This window comes from Ailuropoda melanoleuca, chromosome 6 (genome assembly GCF_002007445.2).
Source record: "Ailuropoda melanoleuca isolate Jingjing chromosome 6, ASM200744v2, whole genome shotgun sequence".
NCBI classification, from domain to species: Eukaryota; Metazoa; Chordata; class Mammalia; order Carnivora; family Ursidae; genus Ailuropoda; species Ailuropoda melanoleuca.
In genome coordinates this window covers 72,756,781-72,767,550 of record NC_048223.1, presented here as the reverse complement: position 1 = coordinate 72,767,550, position 10,770 = coordinate 72,756,781, and the positions used below count along the sequence as shown (strand labels likewise).

General features: G+C 39.6%; 1 protein-coding gene across 7 annotated transcripts in view; it reads right to left on the bottom strand.

The window, feature by feature from the left end:
* TET1 (tet methylcytosine dioxygenase 1) overlaps window positions 1-10,770 on the bottom strand; it is a 131,810-nt gene that overhangs the window by 114,429 nt on the left and 6,611 nt on the right. For 5 of the 7 annotated variants that reach the window (XM_034662601.1, XM_034662604.1, XM_034662605.1 and 2 more), the window contains exon 2: window positions 7,452-9,472. In XM_034662601.1, coding sequence (XP_034518492.1) covers window positions 7,452-9,350 — 1,899 coding nt within the window. In that variant the 5' untranslated portion in view covers window positions 9,351-9,472. Of the gene's footprint in view, window positions 1-7,451; window positions 9,473-10,088; window positions 10,235-10,770 lie in introns of all 7 variants that reach the window. The other 2 variants (XM_034662603.1, XM_034662602.1) reach the window with 2 other exon arrangements.

The window sequence follows — 10,770 nt, the reverse complement described above, 5'->3', positions numbered from 1 at the left end:
AAAAAAAAAAAAATCTTAAAAAAAAAAAAAAAAAAAGGATTCTTTCTCTCCCTCTCCTTCTGCCACTCCCCCTCCCAAGAAAATAAAAAATAAAAACTGTGACTCAGTATTTTTCATTTATTACTGTTTTTTTAAAGTAATCTCTACACCCAACGTGGGGCTCAAACTCACAACCCTGAGATCAAGAGTCGCATGCTCTTCTGACAGAGCCAGCCAGGTGCACCCGTGACACAGTATTAACGGAAAATAATTAAATCAGAAAAGAGCAAGATTTTCTTTTGTTTCTTTCATAGCAGACATGAAGAGCTAATGATAATTAGCCAAGACTTTCTGGATACTATGACTCGAGCATTGCGTCTCATTATCCAAGTAATGACCTGAATTGGTTTCATTAGTTTGATTCATTTGCTAGTTGTATCTTATTTTAGCATGAAAATAATGCAAAAAGATAAGATCTCGCCTTCTCTCCTTCCTGGTACATCCACCACAGTACAACAATTACTGGCTACTTGATAAGGAGAATGAATGTTGCAGCTTTGAAACCATCAACTCTTAAAATACTATGTAGTAAAAAAACAAACAAACAAACAAACAAAAAACCAAGAGGGTGACCAAGAAAACAAGATATGGAGTTAAGTTCTATGGCAAAGTAAACATGTACCATGCTATGGTGCACACTATTACATAATACTATCATCTGGATTATGCTGACACTAGAGGAAGGTGTTAAGCAGTTTCACATATTTTCCTTCTTGGGTAAGATGATACACACAAAATGGCAGGGTAAAATTTGAGCCATGCTGACAAGATTCCAGAAATTAACACCCATAGGTCAGAGTCAATCAAAGTCAGCATGGTTTTGTTGACATACTTATGATTTACACATGCAAGAATCCTAGACACCATAGGGGTTTTTTTGCCTACAGTCGGCTCTGTGGTGAGGTATCCTACTGAAGTCTCAGCAGTGATCCAAAGAGATTCCTTAAAGGCATACTTAAGGACATATAACATCTGCCCTCAATGGAAGGAGTTGGTAGCAAAAATTTGTTCCATATGACGTACACAACATAAACCAAAATGAGATCTGACTGTTTAAAAACACTAAAAAAACAGTGGCCAGGGGCGCTTGGGTGGCTCAGTCGATTAATGTCTAACTATTGATTTCGGCTCAGGTGATGATCTGGGGGTTGTGGGACTGAGCCCCCAGTTGTCTCCGAGCTCAGTGTGGAGTCTGCCTGTCCCTATCCCTCCCTTTTTGCCCCCACCCGTGCACATGTAAGCACTCACACGTGCACTCCTTCTCTAAATAAAATCTTAAAAATAAATATAATTAATTAATTGATTGATTGATTAAATTAGATTTAAAAAGCAGTGGCCAGGAGAGGCTTGTCCCACCCCACTCCCACTAAAATGGATAAAATAAAAACAAGTATGTCAACCAATTCCGAAATGACCTCTCTGGAACTAGACTGTTATCACGCTATTCATAAAATAGTGAACAGTCAGTGGTTCAGTTTGTATCATACACTACTACTGAACTTTGAGTTTTTCGGGCACAACCTTTGGAGGTATTACTATTTTTCCAGATAAAATTTGCATTAGCTCAGAAGATAGCATGGTAACAAACAGCACATTTTACAGTGTTTTCTAGTGCACTGCTATTGACTCTAACCAAACAGGGGCTCCTGGCTGGCTCAGTCCACAAAGCATGTGACTCTTGATCTCAGGGTTGCAAGCTTGAGCCCCACATTGGCTGTAGAGATTACTTAAAAATAAAATCTTGAAAAAAAATAGAGGCAACTGGGTGGTTCAGTCAGTTAAGCGCCAAATCTTGGTTTTGGCTCAGGTCATGATCTCAGGGTCATGAGATTAAGCCCTGCATAGTGCTCATGCACTGGGTGCGGAGCCTGCTTGGGATTCTCTCTCCCCCTCTCCCTCGGCCCCTCCTCTGCTCACGCACGCCCGCATGAAAGCGCTCACTCTCTCTTNTGCACTGGGTGCGGAGCCTGCTTGGGATTCTCTCTCCCCCTCTCCCTCGGCCCCTCCTCTGCTCACGCACGCACGCATGAAAGCGCTCACTCTCTCTTATAAATAAATAAATAAATAAATAAAAATTTTAAGAGACAAATTAATAATAATACTATAACCAAACATAATAACCCTCAATATTTTGGGAAAAACTTATTTCACTTCGGCAACCCACTCACCAACTGCTCATTCAGTCATTTGATTTATTAAACGTGTGATGTACTATACCCAAATCATCAAGCTACAGATAAATAATTCAATACCCTGCCCTCAGAAACTCTACAAACAACTGTTTTCTCTACTTTGTTTTTATATACACTAAAAATTACTTGCAAGAGTGTAGCCTGATCATACACCTACTATCTCTAAAAAGCACCCCCTTCTTTTTTTTCCACTTCTAACATTATACGATAAATAGGAAAATAATCCTACATGACTTAAAATATGTCTTAAGAGGCTAAATTACAGGGGCGCCTGGGTGGCTCAGTCGTTAAGCGTCTGCCTTAGGCTCAGGGCGTGATCCTGGCGTTCTGGGATGGAGCCCCACATCAGGCTGCTCCGCTGGGAGCCTGCTTCTTCCTCTCCCACTCCCCCTGCTTGTGTTCCCTCTCTTGCTGGCTGTCTCTATCTCTGTCAAATAAATAAATAAAATCTTTTTTTTAAAAAAAAGAGGCTAAATTACAAATACATTTGAGGTATACCTAGCCAAGAGCAAATTCCTAGATGCCTATGAGCTACAAAGTTAATGGCTTTAATTATCTATATTTTTGAATATAGAGAAAGAAAGCTGAAGTAAACTTGACAGAAAAATACTATTTTATCTCTTGGCCAAAAGATATCTCTGGGGAGACTACCTAACCACCTTGTCATACAAATAAAAAAATTCTGATTTTGTGGCAGACAAAAATGTAATCTATGACCAAAAGGGGCAAGTAAAAAATTGTTTTTACTTCCCTCAGACATCAGTAGTTAACTTTTTGAGAGATGGCATATGCTAAGTATATTTTAGAAAAAGAATTCTAACAATTTTTTTTAAAGATTTTATTCATTTATTTGACAGAGAGTACAAGCAGGGGGAGCAGAGGGAGAGGGAGACGCAGGCTCCTTGCTGACCAAGGAGCCTGATGCAGGACTCGACCCCAGGACCCTGGATCATGACCTGAGCCAAAGGCAGACACTGAACCAATGAGCCACCCAGGCACCCCTGACAAATCTATTTTTTAAATGTACACTTGTTTAATATAAGCAGTAACAAAAACATTAATATTTTAAAACTGTAAATGTATTTTTTATTTCTCACTCCAACTCTCAATAAGTGAAATAATTCTGATGTAAGGAACATACAAATACATGAAATATATTTGCTTAGCTGTATTCTTAGTTATCAAAGTGAATGGTCTTCAATTATTAATACCAGCATCAAATAAATATTTTAAAAGATTATCAAATATCTAGGGATATATCAAACATCTAGGAATAGAAATATCAAATACCTAGATATAAAATAAACATTGAAATTGAAAACTACAAAATGTTATTATTTTTTTAAAGATCTTATTTATTTATGTCAGAAAGAGAGAGCACAAGCAGGGAGAGTGGCAGGCAGAGGGATAAGCAGGTTCCCCACTGACCAAGGAGGCCCGATTTGGGACTGGATCCCAGGACGCTGAGACCATGACCTGAGCCAAAGGCAAACACTTAACCAACTGAACCACCCAGATGTCCCGAAAACTATAGAATATTACTGAAAGAAATTAAATGACAGATACATAAAGATATACCATTCTCATAAACTGGAAGATTCAATATCGTAAAAATGTCAGTCTTTCCAAATTGATGAATAGGTTCAACATAATCACAATAAAATCCCAGCAGAGTTTTTGGTGGAAATTTACAAGCTGATTCAAAATGTTAATGAAAATGCAAAGAACAACAATAAAAATAGCCCAAATCAGTATTGAAGAACAAAGCTGAAGGACTTATACTACAAGTTAACAATTAGAAAGCCTACTGATGATGAGCTTAGACACAAGGACAGACAAAAAGACCAATGAAACTGAGTCTAGAAATAGACCCAGAGCTAATCAATCACCTGATTTAAGACAAAGATGAGATTGTATAACAGGGAAAGGATGGTCATTTCAGTAATGGTGCCAGTCAATTAGAGATCCATATAAAAAAGAATCAATCTTAACTCCTCACACTATACACAGAAGTCAATTCCAGATATACTTTACCCCTAAATGTGAAAGGCTTAAAAAAGTAACTTTTTAAGAAGGAAGCAAAAGAGAACATCTTCATGACCTTGGAATTGGCAAAAAATAGACCAAGTTTTCTTAACCAGGACATAAAGGAAAACAATGGTAAATTGGACATTAAAGTTAAAACGTCCTGTTCATTAAAAGCAGGATAAAGGGAGTGAAAAGTTGTCATGGAATAAGTAAAGATACCTGCAATCATATATTCAACAAAGAATTTATATCAATAAAATGTAATGAACTCTTATAAACCAATAATGAAAAGGCAGAAAAGCCAGTATCTAAATGACTAAGAAGCAAAGGAGAAGTAGCTCAATTTCATTAGTCCAACGTAGTGATGCCACTACACACCCAACAAAACGACTCAAGTAACCAAGACAAAGTATCAAGCGTTGGCAAGGATGTGGTGCTAGTGGAATGTTCATACACAACTGATGAAGAGTCTTAATGGGAACAACCACAACTGCTGAGTAATATGCACGAAAGCTAAACATATGTACTCTATGACCCAGCAATTCCACTCCTAGGAATCTCCTCACTAGAATGCACACAGATGTTCTCCAAAAGACATTTATGACAATGTGCACATTGACAGTAGAATGGATTAGGGATGCCTGGGTGGCTCAGTTGGTGAAGCGCCTGCCTTTGGCTCAGATCATGATCCCAGAGTTCTAGGATCAAGTCCGGTATAGGGTTCCTTGCTCAGCAGGGAGCCTGCTTCTTCTGCCTGCCATTCCCCTGGCTTGTGTGCTCACTCTCTCGCTGACAACTGGATAAATAAAATCTTTAAAAAAAAGTTTTTTTAAACAGTAGAATGATTAGTGTATTATGATATAAACACACAATGGAACATTATACTGCCATAAAAATGAATAACTCTATAAGCACCATTATTGATGAATATTAAGCAAAGAAACCAGAAACAAGAGTATGCAACTGTTCTTTGTTCTCTCAGAATGAACTTCCCTCAGAGAAGTGTTCCCTGTGTTCTCTGCCTCTTCATGAACTTTTGGATGGGTAGGTCTATCTGCTGCCAGAGTTCTGTACAAGGACAACCCAATACGTTCTTCAGAATCAGCTTTGTAAGTGATAAAAGGGATCTTTTGGGGGGGCACCTTGATGGCTCAGCGAGTTAAGCATTTGACTTTTAATTTTGGATCAGATCATGATCTCAGGATCATAGGATCAAGCCCCATGTCGGGCTCCATGCTCAGCGGGTAGTCTGCTTGAGATTCTCTCTTCCTTTCCCTCTACCCCTCCCCCACCCCCTCTCCTCTTTCTCTCTCTCTGTTTTTAAAAAAAAAAAGAAGAAGAAGAAGCTAGGCTTCATCTGTACTTGGAAGGCACAAGAAGCTCTTCTCTATTTTTGTTTTGTTTTGTTTTGAGTGAGATATGTCACACATAGAGAAGAGCACAAAATGCATTTAAGTAGGAGAACCATCAGGGTTTTAGAAAGAAAACTTGAACTGCACTTAAGAGGTTGTTGTTCAACATCCTGGCTTCTCTTCTGACTGGTACACTCACGACTATATCCCCAGTACGCAAACTGGAGTAGAAGTGTAGTAAATGCTTGCTGATAATAAAGAGAAGACTGAAATTGTCCCAATGAAGGACAAAGGCATCAACTATAGAAACAGCCAAGAAAACGGAGACGTAGGAATGCTCAGGTCTCATAGAACAAGAAATCTAGAAGAGTGAGAGGAAGCCATCAAAGATGACTGAATTTTCCATTTTGGGTGACCACGTAGATGGTCAGTCATTAAGCCAAATATGTCATGCAAAAAGAGGAGCAGGTTTAGGAAAAAAGAAAACAAATTCGTTTACACCTATTAGAGATAAAGTGAGTACTTTGAGCAGTGATGCATTCTGGCAATGTTCCAAATCATGAACTGACAAGGGAGGTCTCTCTGCTGTAAGATATTGCTGCTTGTGTTTTAGACGTGTTTGTAAACCATTAAGTTTCTGGCCATTCCCACATACGTCAAGTGACTTGAGTAAAAATTATTCATTGCAGTAAGGTTTGTAATAACAGAGTATTTTAGAAACACCTCAAATGCCCATTAATACATGATTGGTTAAATGTCTGATCCCATTGGCAATGGGTCAGTAAAACAGAAAAGAATGGCTACGTTTAAGTCCACAATACTTTGAAATTAATCTATTCTACTATACCTGTATTCATAACAGACACAAAATAAGCATAACTTCAAATGAGTGACCTAAAAATCATAACACCATAGTTGGCATGTGTTTTAAAGGTCTGAAAACCAAGTATTAACCAAGTTCCATAAAATCCTTAAAGTCTAAGCCAGCCAGTATTATTTGTGGTACCTTAGGCTCATAAACTGTAAAAATGAGAACGGATGCTTATGTATCACTTTGGTGTTTACAAACTATTTTGAACTTTTTTTTTTTTTAAGATTTTATTTATTTATTCGACAGAGATAGAGACAGCCAGTGAGAGAGGGAACACAAGCAGGGTGAGTGGGAGAGGAAGAAGCAGGCTCTCAGCGGAGGAGCCTGATGTGGGGCTCGATCCCATAACACCGGTCACGCCCTGAGCTGAAGGCAGATGCTTAACCGCTGTGCCACCCAGGCGCCCCTATTTTGAACTTTTGATAATCCTAACAACCACATGGGATATGTAAAGCAGGCGGAAATCACCTGCCAAAAGTTAAGATGAAAGCTTTATTATTGTTATGCCTTCAAAGGCAAAGTTTCAAAATTAAGGATTGAGACAGTTTTATTCTTTCAAAAGAATAGTCATTTAATTCCACTGGTTCGTCAAGCTGCAAGGGAGTTAATGATTTTGTTCCACTCTTAATTTAAATTTAAGTTAAATCTGTAACTTCCAAAAAAGACACACAACTATCCAAAATAAGGTTTAGTGTAAATCTTTGCAAAGCCACATTTCATGTCATTTCCCTGTCTCCATCAAATCCCGTAATGGGAACACTTTATGTTCTAGTCTTCTGAGATAAATTCTAAAATTAAGCTAATGTATCACTCACCGCACAAGACATACTTCAGGGAGATCCACACATGCTTATAGATAATACAAAATGTTTCCAAAGTAAAAGGATGTAGTACTGAATCACCTTGTCTCTGCACAGATCACTCTACTGAGCCTCACAGGCATCTCCAAGCCCTTGAGGGTTTACTCACCTCCAAAGGCACGAGGACGGACGGTTTCTTTTTCAGCTCCTCACATTTCCTTTTCTTACAGATCTGATGGCTATTCTTTCTGTTCTTACAGTAAGTACATTCACCACAGTTTGTCTTCTGCTGGCAGGGTTCACAGACCCCACACCGCTTTCGTTTCTTCTTTTCCAAAGTAGGTAGCAAAGTTGTATAGGAAGAAGAGGTACTGGCGAGTGACACTGGCCTAGACACCACTGTGGTGTTGATGTCAACCACGCTGGTCATGCTGATCTGGGAGCTCCCTCCTTCCAATGTGCTGGGACCAGCCTGGGAGAGTTGGGTAATGCCCTGGGAAGCATGGAAGAGTCCTTGCTCAGGAGTTAATGGGACCCCCTGAGTGTTAGCTGGCAGAAAGCTTATATGAACCTGCTTCTCATTTTCTATATTGCTAATAGTCATTATTGGAGGTACTGAACTTATCTCTGAGTTTGATGATGGCTGAGGAGTGTGACCTGAGCCCAAAGGCAAACTCTGCACAGCGCCCTGGACTTCAAGCCCATATGAAACAGTGCTCTGGGGCTCAGGCCATTCTGGGAGAGCATTATAGGTAGCAATTGGGTTTAGAGGAGCTGGAAGAAAGATAGGTGGGTCGGAGGCAGTACCACCACCCATTCCAAGGATTTGTTGGTCTAGGATAGCACCAAAGACCTCTCCTTGGACTGGAAGAGCACCAGGCATCTCTGGTGGGTCTGGGGTCTCATCCAGAGCCTCTCCATGAACGATGTTAGCACCAGGAACTTCCCATCGATGTGGGACAGCACTAAAAGCCTGTCCTATGACAGGGGTGGTATCAGGAATTTTCTGTTGATCTGGGGTAGCTTTGAGCACCTCTTGATCTGGTTTAGCACCAAGGGTTTCTTGTTCTGAGCTTGCCAAGAGGAGTTTTATTAATGAGGTAGGATATATTGACCCACCAATAGACAAACAGTTTCTAAGGTCCAATTCAGGTATAACCTTATTAAAGCTTGAGGTGGGGTAGCAATCATGTTCACTTTTGATGGGATCCAGGTAAGAATCAGATAGCTTAAGAGATTCTACTCGTGAACCCAAATCTTCTAATTGAATGCTGGAGTTTCCTTCATATGTAACCTTGAGGGATGCTCTTTGGAGCAAAGGAGCACACAGAGTGTCCTGAGCAAACATTCTAGGGGAATCACTGATATTATTTAATGTCTCTTTAGAGAATAGTCCTTCACCACCATGTGTCCCTTCTGATGACCCAGAAAGGATCTCTACTGCAGGGCCACTGTGAGTGGAGATATTTACTTTGGAATCCTCCACCCTTTGGGGCCAAGACTGGGTTATCTCTTGGCTCTCACCTTTAATTAAAGATGCATTTTGTACACCGACTAGATTCTCTATATCGAGAGCAATTAGGGGGACTTGCGTTGGAACGGAATCATTTTCTGAGTGTTTTACTCCCATGTCAGTAACTACATTATAATCACATTCATGTTGTTTTTCTAAATTCTTAGGAGGTGGAACTTTCTTGGGTTTGGCTATGATCACTGGAGGTTGGGAGAGTCGCCTGCTAAGAGAGGTGCTTCGGAGGGCCATTGTAAACCCATTGCAAGTTAAGGATTCTGGGTTCTGGAAAAGAACCTCAGTCCTATCCAAATTCATTCGTGCTGCTCCAGCTCTTGTCAGAAGGCTTCTGACTGGCATAGGTGGTTTGGGTTCTATTTTTTTCTTAACATCTCTTTCTTGAATTAATTGCTTTACTTTTCCAGGGGTCACAGTCTTGACTGATGCCACATTTTTGTTGGCTGCCTTAGATGCCTTCTTCAGTTGGGTGCTTTTCTTTCTGTTTAGATCTTCCCTCCTGACTAATCTGGAAGGCCTTGCATGGCGGGATCGAGACATAGCTACGGAGTAGGAAAAAATGAAAGGGCACAGGGAAGAGAGTCATTGGTCCTTTGGAAAGTCTCACTTCTGAGGAGAATCTGGATGCACCATGGTTGAGCTCAGTGACACAAGACTTTGGTCTGAAATAACAACAACAACAAAAAACATTGGGAGTGAGTCTTTTTCCTATGTATTCTCCCATTCGAAACAGAATATCTACTAACAATTATTAATCAAAATTAGGGCACTAAGAATGTTTACTGCAAAAGCAAATACGACAAACACAAAAGATACTAAAGTATCCTTTAAACCCTAGATTCACAAATAAAGCTCCTTTAATTACTGTGACAACTGATTTAGTTGATGAAGTTCTATGCACAGGTTAAGCAAGGGGGTTATTCTGTATTAGAAACCACAACTGTTGTAGTTACATGTAGTTTAAAGATCAAATCCCAATCTTTACAAATTTGGATACTTCAGAAATTATCTCGTAATCTCTTTCCTCAGCACATTGCCATACAGGCACAGGTGTCATGTGTTGGACAGTAAAGCTGTCAAAACCAGAGGAAGAAGAGCCTTACTGTAATTCAAGAAACTCTACTTGGAGATCCAATATTAATACTACATTCCAATTAAGAATCTACAAATTTTGAGCTTTACACATGCACACAAAAATAGCGTAAGATCTGAGGAGTTAGTATTGACAGATTAGGTTACAAATAAGACTCACGGGTCCAACAAATATCTGTTGAGTACCTACTATGTATAAGGAAGGCATTGTGGTGGGCACTGCCCACACCCAGAAATGATGTCCCTCTTTTCTGTTTCACCCGACTTAATCCAAAGACTGCTGGTTCTAAAATCCCTTCTACCAAGGGTCCCAAAAGTCTCATGATGAATGCCTAGGCAAGGAAATTGGAAATAAAGAGAAAATGAGATAATTAGAACAGTAAAGCATACTAGGCAAGCAACTATTAGCAAGAAAAAAGAAGAAAATGAAAGGGAGCTAAGAGCCATCATTAATTGTCTTTGCTCTCCTTAGATTGCTTATCCTAATGCAGACTAAAATCAAACTATGAACAAGAATAAAGCTCACCATACAAGATGTATCAATATACTCTCTAAAGATCACAGATCAAGAGTGATACAACTGAGTGGGTGAGGGTTCTTTAACAGTTGACAGGTTGTTGGGTTAACAGGAAAGTGGTGTAGGGTAGTTACCAAAAACTGGTCTGCAACCAAGTGATCAACAGTCTGTGACACAATCAGGAAAACCAGGCAGTATCATGTTTTTCATGAAGTTGAATTTATTCATTTTAAACAACTCTTCTTTACTCTGAAGTTGTGCCTTCCAGTTTTCTCTCATTAAAATGTCCTTTCTCGGAGTGCCTGGGTGCCTTAGCAATTGAGCAACCCGTTCTTTTTTTTTTTTTTTTTT